We start from the raw sequence: 20,589 nt of genomic DNA on the forward strand, positions 1-20,589 counted from the left end.
TTTTGTAGCCCCAACTCAATTTTATGCAGGAGGTTTGCGTAAGACAGTTTATCTTTATGCCCTCTCTCTCCTATCTGACCATCAATGCTGAAATCTTTCCGGATAGTCACTCCCTGCAGGTGGCCATAAGTACGCTTCTTCATTACCTAGGTTTGGGCATAGTCTGGCTGTCTTTCTGACCTCAACGTGCGACACATAATCCATTAATGTGCTCGGCTATCATACTGTAGGTCTCCTGAAACTTCTCCTGTATGTCACTGTATTGCCCTTTCAGGTCAGCCAACTGTTGCTCTGACCGTGATTTGGCAGTGGTCCCTACTTCACTCCAGTAATGCGTAAGTGCAATCAGTCCCATAGTCTGGCCTCACTGCGACCACATAAGCCTTTCTGTCTGGGGACAATGCTTGCACAATTTTTTTAACTTGGTTCTCCCTTCAGTCTTCTTCTGGGAGTTCTATGGCCACGCTCACTTCTGAGCGTGTGCCTTCCGCTTCGCACCACTGGACCACTGTGAGGGGGTCCATATTGGCACTAAGGGGGTGGGCTTGTTTTTGGAGTGACAGGATCCCGGATGACACCCCCATATGTAGCACTGACCCCCGAAGGAGAGGCTGATTTGATTTGGGCCTGCACTCTAGTAACAAAACCCCACTAACTTGCCTCAGTCCCCTTGAAACAGCTGTGGCACAATACAATACATATATATATATCACAATATACCTGTATTGTCCTCTCAGGATCCACTGGCTCCACCTGCTGGGAGAAAACAATACTCCACACAACGAGGTACTTAACCAAAGTATATTTTACTATATATATATATTTGTAAATAGGTGATTACAGCAATTGTACTGTCATCCAACATAGATTGACAGGACAATGAACTTTGATAAATCAGTTACAAACAATATATATATATATATATATATATATATATATATATATATATATATATATATATGGGAGTTCCCCCTACTTTTATAGCTATGCGTGAGATCTCACTTAAAGTACTCAGTCTTTATCTTCTGATCTTCGCTAGCAATAATAACTCCTTATAAATTTGTAATCCAAGGTTAAAGCAGTTAAAGTTAAGTTAAGGATGATCCTAATGTTGCTTCCGCAAATATAATACAGTGCTTGTGTGATAGTGTGATAGTAAGTAGGCCTTAAGTTGCTATACTCCTCCTCTGTGGGACTAAGTATCCCAGCGAGGCCTGTATATAACTAGGTGCAATGGTTTAGAAAACAGTGGGTAGTAACCCGCTCACCAACTGGATCGGAAACTTGGTATGGTGACTTTGGTCCGGTGGTTGCAGCTTGCTTCTGCATCAGCCAGCTCCGTCACTCCATCCCATTCCGACAGGTGGACCTGGTCTTCCGATGCTCAATGAGTGTCTTTGGATCCTCTCAATCCGATCACTTTGTCTCTGGCACTTCAGGTCACTCACACAACCGAGCAGGGTTGCGTTCCGCAAGGGCAGTAGGCTGCTTCCTCCGGGAGGCCTCCGCACAAGTCCTCACAGGGTGCTTTTATCTCCTACTCAGCATGCAATGCAAGAGAGGGTGTCCATGGGTAGGTCACTCGGCATCCTGGGTAAAATGGTCAACTCTCCAATGTAAATAACGGTCACTTCCTGTAAATAGTTCAATGCTTGAAAGCCAAAAATCATTTAAATTCACTTTCAGTATTTGGCAGCTAGATGGTTCCAAACATTAAGCTATAGAACCGTCCATAGGCTTTCATTATAATTGCTAATACACATCAGAAGACAAGGATACAGTGCTACATACAGTTAGAATAAATGACTTGTGACAAAGCTGTCCTTACTGGGTTCTCTAATGATGTGTATTATTGTGGTGGATACAACAGGTCAACTTAGTCAAACATGGATAGAAATAGTTTTACATCCATTGCACATCATTGCGTGATTATCAACATTTAGAGAATAAATAATGTATTCCCATAATTTATAATTTCTAACAATTTCCTCTTGCAGAGCTCTTCTCTCCTCCAGAAATAAAAGTGACCCCGTCCAGGGTAATAAGAGGAGATAAGATGACGGTGAGATGTGACACCAGACTGGATCCGCTCAGAGGCGGCACAGAGCTGCACTTTGCCTTCTACAGAGATGGACGGACTGTGCGGGGATACGATGTATCTGATACATACAGAGTGCGGCCAGCTCAGCTGGAGGATTCTGGGAATTATACCTGTGAAGTGAGGACGGCGTCCAACACTGTGAAGAAGATGAGTGATGGGCTCTATATACAGATATATGGTGAGGATGTAAACCTAAAAGAATGGTTTTGTTCCAAGGATACTTTAGCCTTATATACACTTTTCATTTCTTTATTCCCTGACAGTCACATGATGAGGGTATAGAATCCATACTGACCAATCATTGTCATCCTTTCCTTTTCCAGAGCTCTTCTCTCCTCCAAAAATAAAAGTGACCCAGTCCAGGGTAATAGAAGGAGATGAGATGACGGTGAGATGTGACACCAGACTAGGTTCGCTCAGAGGCGGAACAGAGCTGCACTTTGCCTTCTACAGAGATGGACAGACTGTGTGGGGATACAATGTATCTGATACATACAGAGTGCCGTCATCTCAGCTGGGGGATTCTGGGAATTATACCTGTGAAGTGAGGATGGCTTCTCAGACTGTGAGGAGGATGAGTGATGGGATCTATATCCAGATATATGGTGAGGATGTAAACCTAAAAGAATAGTTTTGTTCCAATGATACTTTAGCCTTATATACACTTTTCATTTCTTTATTCCCTGACAGTCACATGATGAGGAAACAGAACTCATACTGACCAATCATTGTCATCCTTTCCTCTTCCAGAGCTCTTCTCTTCTCCAAAAATAAAAGTGACCCCGTCCAGGGTAATAGAAGGAGATGAGATGACGGTGAGATGTGACACCAGACTGGATCCGCTCAGAGGCGGCACAGAGTTGTACTTTGCCTTCTACAGAGATGGACGGACTGTGCGGGGATCCAATGTATCTGATACATACAGAGTGCCGTCATCTCAGCTGGAGGATTCTGGGAGTTATACCTGTGAAGTGGGGACGGCGTCCGGCACTGTGAGGAAGATGAGTGATGAGATATATATACAGATATATGGTGAGGATATGATATGAAGTCAGTATTAATTATGTCCAATTGTAGATTACTTTTAGACATTCATACTCTTTTGGGCGCAATATCCAGATATATAGTAGGCATATAGACAGGTGCCAATTGTATTTGTAGCACCCTGGTTGTAGGCAGGGTTGATAACAAATTTAATTTGCTAGGTAGTAACTAGCCTGGCTAATTGTTAGAGGGATCCACCGACTTTTCTCTAACTCTGAATTTGATGCACCTCTCTCTTGTATCACTAGGTGGCATTGTTGTCTGTGGCATTAGAATGACAAGGGCTGGTGAAAAAACATTATCCTTCCATGTGGAGCCTGATCTAGTACTTAGGCCAATTGCATTTCCTTTAATAATTTTTATTAGGTTTTTATACATATGTACAAGTGAGGTGATGCTGAACAATGTATCAAGAAAAAAAAGAAGAAATTATGAAAATATGAAATAGGACAGTATGTAAAATACATCAGGTACAGCAACAGTCTGGATAAATCATGAAATATCTGAGGTCTGAGGTCTAAGCAATCTAGTACTAAGCTCAGCGAAAGTCAATGCCAGTAACAATATCTACATAGTTGGGTATTTGACCCAGGAGGACCATGGTTTCCATGAACGCTCAAACTGATCCATCCTGCCAGCTCACAACACTACAAAAAAATTAATATTCATAAGTAAGGTTGATAGAAGAAACCACTTCGGTCAGATTAGGGGTGAAGTCTTTCCTCCAGTATCCTTTTATTTTACTAGATGCTAACAGTACATGGGCGACTATTAAGCAAAATTGAGGTGGAAAGTTTTCAATTTCTAAATTTAGAATGGCCAAAGCCGGGTTAGGTGGAGTTAGGATACATGTAACAGAGATTAGACCAAACATTTGGTTCCAGAAGCTTGTGAGACTCTTGCAAGGCCAGAGAATATCATAGTGGTTGTCTACATGACCACAGTTGCACCAACATAGAGGCGATTGGGAGGGGTAAAATTGGCCTACTCAGTGGGGTGTAAGGTAACAGCGAGACATTCTTTTGTTTTGGGAGAGTTCCTAGTGGTTAGTACAGTGGGAAATACCATGTGTAAATGTAAAAGACTGGAGCCATTGTGCTGGTGTATAAGTATTCTGTAGATCTTCCTCCCATTTTAGGAGAGGACTAGATTTGCAGAACGTAGTTTTGCACTGAAGGGTATTGTAAAAGAGAGAGATGCCTTTTAGACAAGATGTGGGAGATCCATAGTAAGTTTGTATTAAGGGAGGGAGCTTTATTGTTGGGGTGGGATAGTTGTCCATAAATATGGTTATCCGAATATATGAATAAAGTTCAGTGGGGGGAATGTCATATTGACCAATTATCTCAGGGAAAGGATTGGGTAAGCTGTTATTAAGGACGTCCTCCATCCACCGAATGCCCCGATCTCACCACTTCTGAATTGATAAATACGGGATAAGAATTTCCAACATCGTAAACGGGCATCTGTAGTTGCTAAGCCTTGGAGGGGTCTCATCTTATTTCACTTTTATACCTCACTGTATTTATTGTAATATGTTTCCATTTCAACATCAAACTAATATTCATTTCAACATAACAAACACAATGAAACAAAATGAATAACCCGAAAGTAAACAAAATGCATTTTCCCATCTTGCACATTTCTAAAGTGTAACATGTGTTGAAGATCTGGTGGAAGAAAATCAATGTATAATGCGATTTCCCTCAAAATATCTTTGTAGTCAGTGTCGGGGCTGGTGTCACTGGCTGGTGGAAAGACGTTATCCCTCTCCTGTGGGGCCTGGTGTAGCACTTAGACCTCTGACCACTAGGGGCGTTATCTCACACATGAAAGCAGGTCTTCATACAAACACTTGGCTAAATAGTGAGTGAGAACTGATTGCATGTAATTCACCACCTCCACCAACAAGCATATGAAATTACCTCATCATTAGTTATGTCCATTCACAACTTTATACATTTATATTCTTTACTTTTTCATCCATTCATTGAATCTTACTGACCAATCATTGTCATAATCTCCTTTTTCAGAGCTCTTCTCTCCTCCAGAAATAAAAGTGACCCCGTCCAGTGTAATAGAAGGAGATGAGATGACGGTGAGATGTGACACCAAACGGCATCCGCACAGAGGCGGCACAAAGTTGCACTTTGCCTTCTACAGAGATGGGCGGACTGTGCGGGGATCCAATGTATCTGATACATACAGAGTGCCGTCATCTCAGCTGGAGGATTCTGGGAAATATACTTGTAAAGTGAGGACGAGGTCTGACACTGTGAGGAAGATGAGTGATGGGCTCTATATCCAGATAATGCAGATACACGGTGAGCTTGAAGAAATAAATAAGCCTCTGATCTGTACATGTTCTGTCTCTAATATCAATTTATACAAAATAAATACCTCCTGAGATCCAGTCTGTATAGATAGTTTGACAACTTGCTGACTTTAGAAGATCCACAGGCACTGTTAGACCATCAAGACAATGCAGAAGAGAGTCCATTGTAGTTTGTTCCAGACTGGCATATACAATGGATGTTTTTTTTTTTGGGGGGGGGGGGGTTTGCATGTGGAAATACATTTTGATCTTAAAGCCTCCCATTTCCTTAAAATTTTCTTTACTTAACAGTAAAAAAGAAACTAATACAGTACACAGGAAAGAAGGGAGTTCCTAGCTAAGGGCTGAAAAAGGCTGTGCTTACTATAATGGTACATGTGGGCCGGAGCACATTGTGATACTTTATTATCTTTACTTTTTTTATTCCTTTCCCTTATTTACTTTCCCTTAGTCTTCCTTCCCTTATTCAATTTACATTAGTATTCCCTTAGGCTTTTCCCTTTTCAATATTCTCTTTAACTCAGTAATTCTTTCCCTTACTCATTATTCCCTTACCTTATTCTCTTTCCCTTTGTCATTCTTCCCTCCCTTATACTCTTTCCCTAAGTCTTTATTCCCTTCCCTTATCTTATTTCCCTTTCTCTTTATTCCCTTCCCTTATTTTCTTTCCCTTTATCTTTATTCCCTTCCCTTATTCTCTTTCCCTTAGTCATGATTCCCTTTCATTATTCTCTTTCCTGTAGTTATTCTTCTCTTATTCTCTTTCTCTTTGTCTTTTTTCCCTTCCATTTTTCTCTTTCCATTGGCCATTCTTCCCTTCCCTTATTCTCTTTCCCCTAGTCTTCATTCCCTTCCCTTAATCTGTTCCCATTAGTCATTATTCTCTTTTGTTATTCTCTTTCCTATAGTCATTCTTCTCTTACTCTCTTTGTCTTTTTTCCATTCCCTTTTTCTCTTTCCCTTAGTCTCTCTTTTCTTCCTTTATTCTTCATTCCTCTCCATCTTCTAGCTCTCTCTAAATATCTATGTCTACCTTCAGTCAGAGAACTGTTGGAGTGTGGGGATCTTTAGAGAAATTAAAACACTCTTCACAAGTCTGGAAACACAAAGATTCTCTCTTCTCTCTTTTGATTGGTGGAATCTAAAGCTAAAAATCAGTTGAGAATATAAAGCAGACCCCGTGCTGCCTTCATTAGTACATTCTAGCATTGGCTCTAGGAATGAGGCCCCAGTTCATTGCCATGGGTTTGGGCAAAGCCGTGGGATTTGCAAAGTTTGTGAATCACAAGCCAAAAAATTTGCAAGTTCACCCACAAAAATAAGGAACAATACGAACCAATTATTTAAAATAATAGATTACTCAGTCCTCTTTCTATAAAAAAAGAGTGGGCTCACAATGGCAGCCATATTGTCTATTTATGTTGGAGCTGTTAGAGAGAGCTGACAATTCTTTGTGGGCAGAGATACTTTTTTCAAAATAAATATTATTATTTTAGCCATTGGTACATGACCCCATGGCAGTGCCCAGCTTCCTATATTTTCTGTTTAAGAATAGCTTGTTAAAAAGCCCTACAAATGGCCAGAATAATAAGATTTGCTTCCCATCCATAGACTTTAATTGTGTTTGCTTCCAAGTTTGTGAACTTCGAGCAAAATTCATGAACTGTTGGAGAACTGAACCCAAGCTGATTTGCTCATCACTTATTATTTCTAACTGAAATAATCACAATACAAGGGGTAGGGTTTGGTAAAGAGATGTCATGACAATAAAGGTCTTCTTCTTATCCATCATTCAGATGGACTTACAGCAGCATTGTGTTCAAATAGGGCCCTGATGTTGGGGACTTGTATCTTCTCTCTTCGTTAACCAACAGTTATATTTAACCACTGATCCCAGCCCAGTAATAGTTCAGGTTCTAATAATTGTTACTTCCATAAGGTGAAGACACTGGGCAGCAAAATGAATGCAAAAGCTCTACATAGTAAAAATGCTGCCATAAAGGTGTCAATACTGGCCAAGTGTCAATGGCCAGAGTCCCTAATGAACGCTAATTGGAACCTTAATTGGGGCACTAATTCCACATGGAATAACCCGCATGGAGTAGAATTAGCACTTTCACAAGAACTCCATCTACATGGACTAACCCTAATTGGGGCACTAATTCCACAAGGAACCCTAATTGAAGCTCTCACAATTCAATTTCCCTTTTTGTCATGGTGGAGTCAATAATGAGTCCTAAAAGAGAGGTCCATAATGTGAAGATACTGGGCAGAGAAATTATTGTAAAAGCTTTTCATAGTAAAAAATTCAGTTAAATTTAAAGTTGAAATTCATTGTTTTAATGGTTTGCCAACAAATGGATTTGTAAGATTGGTCACCCAGTCTTGTGATTTATGCTCCTCTAGAGCAAGTGACACACTTATCTCCCAGTTCAGTTTCATTTCTTCCCGTGTCACCTGTCCTCCTATTATTGGAATAAGTTAGAACATATTACTGGAAAATTATACAACATCATTGCTTCTGTCCAATGAGAAGGAAGCTAATCCAGATCTTTCATATACATTCAGAATTTTTAATAGTTCAAAATTTCACAAATAAAGTTTTTTTCTTATCTAAAAATCACATGACTTCCATCTCTACTTCTCTCTTCAGATTACACGGTGCAGAATATTATACGCCTGGTGATCTCTGGATTTGTATTATCTGCTGCCGTATGTTTCACCTACTTCCACAACAAGTGGTAGAAAAGAAGATCATCTAGGAATCTGAGGACCTCAATGAAACATCTAAGTGAACATGGAAAAGGTCTTGGCTGAATTCCAAGGAACTTCATCTTTTTAAAATAAACTTATATTGACAAAAAACTTGATCTGATTAATCTGAAAAAATAATGAGTGATTAAACTAATGTGCTTATAAAGTGAATACAGTGAGTGTTGGAAGTAGAAGTGGTCACTGAGATCACACATGGAGGAGAGAATAACGGGAAGGAAATAAAATGCTTTCTTAAAATAAAAACGAAGAAAAGAGTCAAAGCACAAATGTCACACTTTACTGATCTCGTTGTTTATTCTAAGTTCTGAAAATGAAAGAAGATATGAAGTGGGTTTTGTATGTATTGGTGCAGATTTACTAAAACTGGGGAGTACAAAATCTGGTGCAGTTGTCCATGGTAGCCAATCAGATTCTAACTTCAGATTGTTAAATTAAACTTTGTAAAAAAAAACGGGAAGCTGCTCCAGATTTTGAACTTTCTAGTTTTAGTAAATCAACCCTATTGTCTTGTTTTATTAATGGTCAGGTAATGTAGAATTATTATATGTTAACATTTTATACTCTTATTTTAAGCCAGCACATAACATTGTAGGCTAATTTTCATGTTTCTCCAATCTTCTTACCTCTTTTTGTAAAAAGCTTGTAGCCTTGTACCTAAATTATATTATGTTATGCCTGTTACTGTATTATTTTTTTTAAGTTTCTGGTTGGCACATGCAAGGATTAATGTAATTGTATGTCATGTCTTCCCCTCTATGTGTGTGGCACCTCCCTTCTTCAGGGCACGTATATACAAGGGGAGCCGGCCTGGTGGTGCAGTTTGGTGTGGAAGACCAGAATCATACAGTGAGGATCTGTGTATTATGTAAACCGTTCTACCGGCAGCATCAACTTTAATGTGACCTGTTTTTGGGCACCCATGTAAATGGATTTTATATATCAGAAGTTTCTTAATTTTAAGGTATGGGCAGAACCACTATAGAAACAGCACAGCCAAATCAATGTACAGTCGAATGTAGTGTAAAGTGAAATCATTTATGTAAAGGAATTATTCTATAATAATGTGCAACTTTAATTGTATTCTGTACATCAATCCAGTAAACTGAGTTCTTGTTCAAAGAAGAAGTTGCCTCCTGTTGTTTACTTGAGATGGGGAGAAGGACATTAAAGTGATGTACAATCATGCAGGGCTGTCTTTAAGTCGGGCAAAAGGGCAGCTGCCCTGGGCCCAATTATTGTTGTGGGGCCTGAATCAGCTGCCCCATACTTTCCAACTTCCCTGGTTTACATTCCCTTGTCCTGTGAAGCCTTAATCCCGTGCTGAGTCTGGATATCTCAGTGTGAAGTGCTATCACTTATGTGTTATTTAAAAGAGCGAACAAAAGTCCTGGATGGCTTAACGCCAATGTAAAAATGCATATAAAAGCAAAAGAGAAGGTTGAGGGATCATCATCAGCATTCAAATTTAAAAAGAATGCAACAAGAAATGCAAGGGTACAATTAGGGTGGCTAAGATAGAACACGAAAGACACATAGCGGAGGAGAGAAAATAAAATCCCAAGAAATTCTTTAAGTATGTAAACAGTAAAAAAAGGGAGGACAGACCATAATGGCCCCATAAAGAATGAGGAAGGACATCTGGTTACAAAGGATGGGGAGATGGCGAAGGTATTGAATTTAGTCTTCATGAAGGAATCGTTATAGCGTCTACAAAATAGGGGATAGTTTTATGGCATTTTTATTATATATATATTTTTTTTTACTTTTAATAGCGGCGACCTGCGATTTTTATTGGGACTGCGACATGAAGGCACATTTTTTGACCATTGGCATTTATACAGTGATCAGTGCTATAAAATGCTTTGATTACTGTAAAAATGTCACTGGCAGGGAAGAGGCTAACACTAGGGGGTGATCAAGGGATTAATTGTGTTCCCTAGTGTGTGTTCTAACTGCAGGGTGGAAGGGACTGTGTAGGGAAGATGACAGATCGCTGTTCATACTCTATATGACAGGAAACAAATATATCAAGCACGGCGCTGTCACATCCTATCCAGTTCCTCCAGAATACCTCTACACAATATATATTGCTTGTTACATCCACTCTGGGTGTTGCTGCTCTTATTAAAGTCCACTGGGTGGCAGACAAACCTAAAAAAGCACAAGAAATAGAGCGCACACCAGCCCTAGTGCATTAACGTTTATTTAACTCAGTAAAAGATTAAAAAAGCCAGGTATATCACTCACAAACATCCATTGAGTAGTAGCATTGACATATACAGCCTCCACTGTTGCCTCCTTCCCCGATTTTAGGCTCCCTGCAGTAGCTGACACTGCGGATGGTTAAGTACTTAGTTCGCTTGCTGGCTGCTGCAGGTACACTTTCTCTCCACGCCTCACAAGCACGGACCTGCCGGCTATGGATGACGTCACTCACAACGGGGGGCGGATCTATCAACGTGTGTGCTGGCTCTGACTAACTGTTCCCAAGACAACATGTTTCGGAGGCGTGGCCTCCTTCTTCAGGTGACACCCTAGTGAATGCTTACAATATAAATACGCTGACACCCTCCCCGCCCTCCCTGCTAGTGCCAATCACAGGGAGCCTAACTTCTAGGGGAGGAGACAAGCCCATCTACCAATCAAGAAGAGCGACATGGAAACAAGGATCTTATAGAACTACTATTGCAATCATTGCTATTAGAAGTGTCTTTCAATGTATATCTGCATGTAAACCATAACAAGGAAATAAAATTAAATTATTTATACATGAAATTAAGATAATACTAAGGAATGAACCAACAAAATTGGTATATATAAGAAATTAAAGAAAAATATATATATTTGAAATTAAATATAAATAAAAATAAAAATATAAATAAAAAATAAAATAAAAATAAAAATAAGAATAAAAATAATAAGAATAAAAATAAAAATAAAATTTAAATTAGGAATAAAAATGAAAATAAAAATGTTTTTTCATTTTTATTTTCATTTTTATTTCTAATTTAAATTTTATTTTTATTTTTATTCTTATTATTTTTATTCTTATTTTTATTTTTATTTTTATTTTTATTTATATTTTTATTTTTATTTATATTTAATTTCAAATATATATATTTTTCTTTAATTTCTTATATATACCAATTTTGTTGGTTCATTCCTTAGTATTATCTTAATTTCATGTATAAATAATTTCATTTTATTTCCTTGTTATGGTTTACATGCAGATATACATTGAAAGACACTTCTAATAGCAATGATTGCAATAGTAGTTCTATAAGATCCTTGTTTCCATGTCGCTCTTCTTGATTGGTAGATGGGCTTGTCTCCTCCCCTAGAAGTTAGGCTCCCTGTGATTGGCACTAGCAGGGAGGGCGGGGAGGGTGTCAGCGTATTTATATTGTAAGCATTCACTAGGGCGTCACCTGAAGAAGGAGGCCACGCCTCCGAAACATGTTGTCTTGGGAAAAGTTAGTCAGAGCCAGCACACACGTTGATAGATCCGCCCCCCGTTGTGAGTGACGTCATCCATAGCCGGCAGGTCCGTGCTTGTGAGGCGTGGAGAGAAAGTGTACCTGCAGCAGCCAGCAAGCGAACTAAGTACTTAACCATCCGCAGTGTCAGCTACTGCAGGGAGCCTAAAATCGGGGAAGGAGGCAACAGTGGAGGCTGTATATGTCAATGCTACTACTCAATGGATGTTTGTGAGTGATATGCCTGGCTTTTTTAATCTTTTACTGAGTTACATAAACGTTAATGCACTAGGGCTGGTGTGCGCTCTATTTCTTGTGCATACTCTATATGAACAGACAATCAGTCTCTTCTCCCTTCAGAGAACCAGAAACTGTCTGTTTACACACACAGATCCCGGTTCTCCACGTGTCAGCGGTGATCGTGGGGAGCCCGTCTGGGATCGTGACTGTTGGGCACTCATATCGGCTCGGGGACGTTACATAACATTGTTTCGCCCAGCCTTGCCATTCTGCCACAGTACAACTGTGGCAGATGGTCGGCAAGTGGTTAACAAGACACATAACCACTCATTAAAGTTAGAAGAAAAGAGGTTTAACCTTAAACTACGTAGAGGGTTCTTTACAGCAAGAGTTGCAAGGATGTGGAATTCCCTTCCACAGGCAGTGATCTCAGCGGGGGGCATTGATAGTTTCAAAAAACATACAGGGATATATAATGTAATACTGATATATAATTAAACACAACTAGTTTGGACTTGATGGACTTGTGTCTCTTTTTAACTATGTAACTATGTAACATTGGTGGTCACTATCAATGCCCCTATTACATTAGTGGCAAGTGTAAATCCCCTCTACATTGGTGCCCAGTGTAAAAACTCCTTTTTATATTAGTAGTCGGTAAAAAATCCTAACTTGCATTTGTGGTCAGTGTCAAATTCTCCTTTACTTTGGTGGGCCATGTAGAAGCCCCCCTTGAATTGGTGGTCAGTGTAAATTTCCAATTACATGTGGTGAGTGTAAATCCCCCTTACATTGGTTGTCAGTGCATTGGTCAGTAATAGCTTTATTACATTAGCAGTCAGTGAAAATTCCCCATTACATTGGTGGTCAGTGTAAATTTCCATTTGCAGAGTTTTCTGTCTATTGGGGGTCTCCCCTCACCTTCACAGTCCATGGTTTGCAGGCAGCGAGGAGATGGTGTGCTGTAACCTTCAGCAACCAATCAGTGAGCTGTAAGGATTTTCTGTAACTTCTAGCAACCAATATGTAAGTGATAATGATGCACAGTAACCTACAGCAGCCAATTTGTGAGCAGTAATGATGTGCAATAACCTCTCGTAAACCAATCAGTAAATAGTAGCGATCTGCTGTATTCTCTAACAACCAATCTGTGAGCAATAATGCTGTGCAATAACTGCTAGCAACCAATCAGTGAGTAGTAATGATGTGCAATAATCTCTTACAACCAGTCAGGAAACAAAGATAATGTGTTGTTACCTTTAGCAACTAATCAGTGAGCCGTAATGTGTGCTGTAACCTCTAGCAACCAGTCAGTGAGCAATAATAATACACTGTAACCTCTGACAACCAATCACTGCCTGATCTGATGCCGTAAACTGATTTGGAATCTAGCTGCCTCAGAGCAAGTAGAGATAGTTTAGGACAACTGTTTATTTTTATTGCTGTCTGTGTCCCCATTAGGGAAATTGTGCTGTGCGGGGGACTTATCGGAAACCTAGAAGCCCCCTTTAACAAGGGGACCCCCAGATCCTGGCCTTCCCCCCTGTGTGAAATGGTTAAGGGTACAACTACCCCTACCATTTCACAAAAAAAGTGTCAAAATGTTAAAAACAACAAGACACAGCTTGGGGACAAGTCCTTTATTAAAAAATAAAAATGTTCCACGAAGTCCATTCATCTTCTTCTCTCATGCACCCGGACCAAAAAAGAAAGAAAAAAAAACCCTGAGACGGATCCGCCTCCATAGGGAAGCCATTGTGAAGTTCCCATGCGTCAGAGGGGGGCGGGGTCACGGGGAAGTCCCTGTGCGTCAGAGGGGGGTGGGGGTCACCCGGGTATGTCACCATGTGGCCCTGCCCTCAGTTATAAAAGAACTGTCATCTGCGTACATCCCATGGAGGCGGATCAGTCTCTGGGGGGTTTTTTTTTTCGGTCCGGAGAGAAGAAGATGAATGGACTTCGTGGGATATGTTTCGCTTTTAGTTTTTTAATAAAGGACTTGTCCCTAAGCTATGTATTGTAATTTTTAACATTTTGACATTTTTTTGTGAAATGGTAGGAGTACCTGTACCCTTTACCATTTCACACAGGGGGGAGGCCGGGATCTGGGGGTCCCCTTGTTAAAGGGGGCTTCCAGATTCCGATAAGCTCCCCACCCGCAGACCCCCACAACCACTGGGCAAGGGTTGTGGGTATGAGGCCCTCCTCCCCATCAACATTCTCCCCATGCTGAGGGCATGTGGCTTGATATGGTTCAGGAAGGGGGTGTTCTCTCAACCCCCCTCTTTTGCTGTGTCCTGCCAGATTGCGTGCTCGGATAAGGGTCTGGTATGGATTTTTGGGGAGACCCCTACGCCATTTTTTTAAATTTTTTAGCACAGGGTTGCCCTTTAAAATACATACCAGACACGAAGGGCCTGGTATAGAATTTGGGGGGACCCCCACGCAATTTTTTAAAAAAATTTGGTTTGGGGTTCCCCTTAATATTTATACCAGACCCAAAGGGCCTGGTAATGGACTGGAAGGGATCCCATGCTGTTTTTTCAACGACTTTTATCTGTATTGCAGAGACCCGACAATTCATGATAGCCGCGAGTAGTTTTAAATTACTTTTTTTCCTTTAGAAATGTCATTTTGTGCATGGACTGCTCTAAACACGGCAAACATGCGCCACTTTACAGGCATACTATAGACACACCCCAGGTAGGAAATTTAAAGGAATATTTCACTTTTATTGTTTCACTTTAAGCATTATTAAAATCACTGCTCCCGAAACACTTTTTATGACAATAACTTGCATATTAAAACAGTAAATAGTGTAGCGCTACTATTAAGTGAATATGTAATCCCATGAGCAAAGTCCGTATACGATCACAGAAAATCACATTAATCAGTAATCACATGGGAAAATCAGTAATCTCATGGGAAAAATCCATATACGATCACAAATAATAATAGATAGAGTCCTCTGTATTGTGACTGGTGCACAAAGAATGTGATAGAACTTCTTCAGAAGAAATAGGTGTTTCACTAGTCAAGTGCAACCCAATATGTCAACTTGTCTGAAGATATCAAAGAGGTGGGTAGAATACTCTTACCGAATATGATGGACTCACACGGTCTTATGACGGTTGAGTCGGAAACGCTTGGGGTCCAGACCTAGGACCAGATGGTAGGTTGGTGGTGGTCCGACCGGATACTGGGAAGACTCCAAACGACTGAAGACCCTGGGGGGCGTCTCACAGGGGGTTCTCCGGAATGTTCCTCAGGCTGTCCAATTCGGATGTAGCTCAATTGGAATTACAACCCCAAATGAGGGGTGAGGGATTTGTAGGAATTAAAAGAAAAAAGAAAAAAGAAAGCTCCACATGGTGCGGATCAAAAAATATTAACCATCAGGTTTTATTAAAAGGTCATATAATTAGATAAAAATTATTATGACTAGTGATCACAAGTGAGCAAAATAAAAGCAATGTGGGGTGCCAAAACCCTTAAAATTAGCACTTTTGATTTTTTACGTTCGTGTCCCATAGACTTTAACAGTGTTCGCATGTTCGAACAAAGTTTTTGCCTGTTCACATGTTCTGCTGCGAACTGGACAGGAGGGTGTTCGGCTCGTCCCTACTGTTTACCATTGTCATTGAAAGTGAAAATAAAATAAATAAATCTGTCACGGGGACCCTACTTACCTTGATTGCCCTACTGTTCCCCAGCATCAGCCCTACAAGTGTTTGTGTCATGTGTCACTGTGGCGGGAGTCACTTTGGTTGTGGTTGTATTCCATTGTTCTGTTGTGTCTGTCGACCATGGGAGAAAAGTATATTATGGGATGTATGTCTAGATGGAGGGCAACTACTCCAGCAACCCCTCCCTGCTGATAAAACTGTTTACTGATGAGAAGTTTGAATACACCTGACCTGTGTGTCTATTGTTATTGGACAGTTTACCCCACCCTAAATACAAGGGAGGGGGGAGTGTCCCTGAGTTTTATATCTGTTGTTACATGTGTTTGAATAAAGAGTCTGATGTTTTTCACCCTACACTTTTACGGCTAGTGACTGGGTGGGCTAAAGGGTCTTGGATCGTGTGGTACCAGACAGAGGAAGCATTTACGGCGGACATATTCCTGTTGAGGACGGAGGTCCATTACAAAATCATACACCAAATATGATGATCCATTGAGAAAACATAAGTGATCTCTGAGCTCACACATTTAGGAAATAAAGTGATGTTCATGAGAAAATCGAAGATGAGATGAAGATGGGTTTTGTTTATGTTTCCCTATATTTGCTGATGTTCTGGAAATGACAGTAAAAAATGAGCATGGTAAATCTCGATACTGAATGGAGAGACATACAAATCCTTTGGCAGGATAAACATCTCCCATATACAGTATATATCCCATCTGTGTATTCAGCCATTTACCCGGAGGTCGGCTTTAATGTGCAGATCAGTACAATGTGGTAAGGTGGTGGAAATTATTTCCTCCCAGGACCCGTCTCCTGAATTTCACTCATCCACTCTTGTATTACACTTAAAGACATTGTTCAATAAAACATGTAAAATTAAGAGGCCCTGTCACCAAATCAATTGCAGGTAAAGCACAGACTAATCAAGTATTTCAAATTTGTACTTGCAATGTATTTGCCTTTTATCAATTATGTTTTATTCACTTGCTTGGTGCCTTTGAATTTGCTCAAAACTTTGACTACTCCAGAAGAGCCAATAGCCAAGCTCTGCCCCCTCCCTCATTGCACAACCTAGAACTCTCTCTTCTGGGAGTGTCAGTCACTGTCCATGCTGGCCCTTCACCTCTCTAGAAAACCTTTTAAGTAGCAGCTGGGAGATGTGTGAAGGAAAATACTATTAAGTATTTATTTATTCTCATCAGTATATCTCCCCCAAAAGGGTGATTACTTCTTTTCCTATTGGTTCATCTACCCCATAGGAGTTCCTGTGGGTTGTAACTTAAGTTTCCAACTTTTATGGGTATATCTCCCCCAAGGATTGCACCTGTTTCTATTCTTATCGGTACATCTACCCCAGTAATCTAAGTTTACAATTCTTATCAGTACATCTATCCCAAAGGATTGCCTATAGGTTGTATGCTAAATGTACAATTTTTATTGGTAAATCTACCCAAAAACAGAACCTGTTTCTATTCTCGTTGTTGCATCATCACCAAAAGATTGCCCCTTGTGTGTAACCTGAGTTTACAATTCTTATTGGTACATTTACCCCAGAAAAGTGCCTAATGGTGTCACCTACACCTACTATCTACAGTCTGCTATGCAGTGAGATAGGAATGGAATCCATACCTTGCCATAATGACAACACTGGACTCCAAACAAGTGTCCTTACCATCATGTAATCCAGCAAGACCAGTAAACCTGGTTACAAGGCCAGCAGTACAAACCCTAAAATGTCATATGAGTTTTGTTTAGCATATCATATCAGATAAGGCAGAACTGAGATATTATTAGCTATCACAAATTATTCATCATTCTACATTCTCACAACATTGGTGTTATATCTGGTGAAATGTCCATAAATAACACTCATGAAGTGAGAAGACGCTCATAACTTCTGCTTCTCTGGAAGACCGTCACAACTTTCAGGTCTCGGCTACCATGTCTGTCTTTCTTGCCATTGTGTTTCTATGTAAGTAGAATTTTTTTTCCTTTTTTTTTTAATACTTAGTATTCTATTATTTTATTGTAAATATCAAAGTATTGGTGTCTTTACTTTGAGATTGTGTGCAACATAAAATATATCATTACTTTGAACCTGTTAGAGGCTCGATGTAAAGCACACTTATTATAGTTTTATCTGTTGTAGACAAAGTATGATGACCCCTCTTCTTCTTCTTCTTCTTCTTCTTCTCTTCTGCATCTTCCATCGTATTCACCATCCAACGGGCACTGTATGAGCTGTCTAGTTCCATGAGAAATACTGTACATCATGTTACAGTTGTTAATTAGTATCCATTCTCAGTAATGGTGGATTGTACATTATAGAAAGGAGCTACATGAGGCATCTAAGCAGAATATTTCTTGACTTGTGCTGTTATTATCATTGATTGTAAGCTGTGTTCATGGTCTTGTCATGCAGGCTGGAAGGTTCACATTAATCTAGATAAGTCAGAATCAGGAATGTGACATTCAGAAGAGCTTTGTTTTAGTTGTAAGAGTCAATGATGAAGATAGCTGGATGTCATCTCTAAGGAGAAAAATGTTTAAGGTCAGGGTAATGCTAGGGTTGGGCCCCGGGGTACATGTCCTGGTTCTACTGCTGAGTTCCCCTTGTCTCATGTGATTCAAATATTGTCTTAAGTTATATCCTCTATCCAATTAGATCCCAGAATTGTATCTACCCGGGGTGGGTAGAGGGTCTGATCACTCAATGAGTGAGTTAAATGAAGGTGTTTAGTTTAGTAAAGGGGGATCTGGTGGATACATAGTTCAGTTATGATGGCTGGATGACTGAATCTGCAGAAGCAGGAATGGGAACGGTCTGGTTACTGATTGAAATAAGTTATTAAAAGTGGAGGTGTTGGGAGGTGACTTGAGGCTACATAAGGCATAAAAGAAATGTCTTGGTAAGGTGGTTATGATGGATGCATAGAAGGATCTAAATGAGCTTGTCCAATCATTGTGTAAGGGGGTGATAGGTTGAATATAAGGACAATTGATGGCTACACGTTGGAGGAGTGGTAACTTTAAGTCCGGTCGCTTAACCCAAATTCTCCAAACCATAGCTTGTCACATAAGGGGGAGTGTCAATTACGATCTTCTGGTGATCGAAGAAAATAAAACAACAGAAAATTGTGATTCTAACATTTTTGCTATAAAGTAAATGTATAATTTCTAACTCTAAATGAAAGGATGAAAAATGATTGGAATGCATTAGATTTTTTTTTTAATGACATGTACTGTACATAACATTTTCTAAAAAGTGCATTTTGGCTTTTCAGCTTTGAACGTGGGAAAATTTGGTGAGTACAGAGCTGACATTGAATAATATATCATAAACATATACTTTTATGTTACAATTTTGGTCTTAAAGTTGTCTGAGAAAGAAGGGGTTTGGATCATTGATTATGACTTTGTTAATAGTTTTGCATTAATGCAGTGGTATCCAAAAAGTGCGGGTTAGCTATATTTGTACACAACTGAGATTAAATTGTCATAAAATTTACTTAAATGTATCACACAAATGCTTCCTGGAAAGACCCGTAGTGGTGAGATTTGAATTTGGTTCAAAACCTAAATTGATTTGAAACTTTCAAAGTTCAGTTTTTGAGTACATTTTTAGGAATATATTTTTTGAATGCTTTGGTGGTTTCTGATGATTTCACTTGGCCTTTCGGAGAGCTTCTAAATGAACTACTGTCTCCCAAATGGAGGGAATACGGGAACAGTTGGGGGAGATCTTTGCAATGTACATGACCTGATTCGGGGTGGATCCAGAGTTCAATCTCAGGAGGGGCACTGCCAAATTTTTGCGGGCAATTTGTAGGGGACATGGCTGGTGTTGGCGCTTCAATCATCACGGCACCATGGTTAATATGGTGTAAGTATAATTGAAGCGCATTATTTCTCTTTTTACATTGTAATATAAAATGAAATAGTCCAACTCACCATAATGCAGAATCAGTGGGAGCCCTGAGTGTGTCACTTGACACCATCGCCTGCATTCAGATGGGGCTTGTCACTTGCTACGTCGCCTGTCATCAGATTCAGATTGTCACTACCAGTGGCCAGTGACAGAATGCCCGGTGGTCCCGGAGTGAGGCATGCACAGTAATGGCAGCCTTCTTTTAGATGCAGAAATGCAGCGATGCGGGGGGGGGGAGGGGGTGGTGAGAGACAGTGGCATCTCCAGCTTCAATATTCAGCCAGGTGGAGAGGAGGACAGGGTGGAAGCAACCAGGTGGAGGGGAGGACGGGGTGGGTAAAGCCAGGTGGAGAGGAGGAAAGGGTGGTTGCAGCCAGGTGGAGGGGAGGACAGGGTGGGAGCAGCCAGGTAGAGGGGAGGACAGGGTGGGAGCAGCCAGGTGGAGGGGAAGACAGGGTGGGAGCAGCCAGGTGGAGGGGAGGACAGGGTGGGAACAGTCAGCTGGAGGGGGGGAAAGGATGGGAGCAGCCAAGTGGAGGGGAGGACAGGGTGGGAGCAGCCAGGTGGAGGGGAGGACAGGGTGGGAGCAGCCAGGTGGAGGGGAGGAAAGGGTGGATGCAGCCAGGTGGAGGGGAAGACAGGATGGGAACAGTCAGCTGGAGGGGAGGAAAGGATGGGAGCAGCCAAGCGGAGGGAAGGACAGGGTGGGAGCAGACAGGTGGAGGGGAGGACAGGCTAAATGCAGCCAGGTGGAGGGGGGGACAGTGTAGATGCAGCCATGTGGATGGGAGGACAGGGTGGGAGCAGTCAGCTGAAGGGGAGGAAAGGGTGGGAGCAGCCAAGTGGATGGGAGGACAGGGTGGGAGCAGTCAGCTGAAGGGGAGGACAGGGTGGGAGCAGCCAGGTGGAGGGGAGGAAAGGGTGGATGCAGCCAGGTGGAGGGGAAGACAGGATGGGAACAGTCAGCTGGAGGGGAGGAAAGGATGGCAGCAGCCAAGCGG

The 20,589-nt window shown here is 40.9% G+C and overlaps 1 protein-coding gene across 1 annotated transcript; it reads left to right on the forward strand.

Moving 5' to 3' along the window:
- Positions 1–331: 331 nt before the first annotated feature.
- Positions 332–8,225, forward strand: LOC143942170 (high affinity immunoglobulin gamma Fc receptor I-like). The gene is made up of 6 exons (XM_077463428.1): positions 332–335; positions 1,998–2,279; positions 2,425–2,706; positions 2,852–3,133; positions 5,179–5,469; positions 8,134–8,225. The coding sequence occupies exons 1-6, from the start codon at positions 332–334 to the stop codon at positions 8,223–8,225; spliced, it is 1,233 nt and encodes a 410-aa protein (XP_077319554.1).
- The last annotated feature ends 12,364 nt before the right edge of the window (positions 8,226–20,589 follow it).

This window comes from Lithobates pipiens, unplaced genomic scaffold, assembly GCF_037356315.1.
Source record: "Lithobates pipiens isolate NorthernLeopardFrog02 unplaced genomic scaffold, aLitPip1_a1.2 Scaffold_30, whole genome shotgun sequence".
Lineage (NCBI taxonomy): Eukaryota > Metazoa > Chordata > Amphibia > Anura > Ranidae > Lithobates > Lithobates pipiens.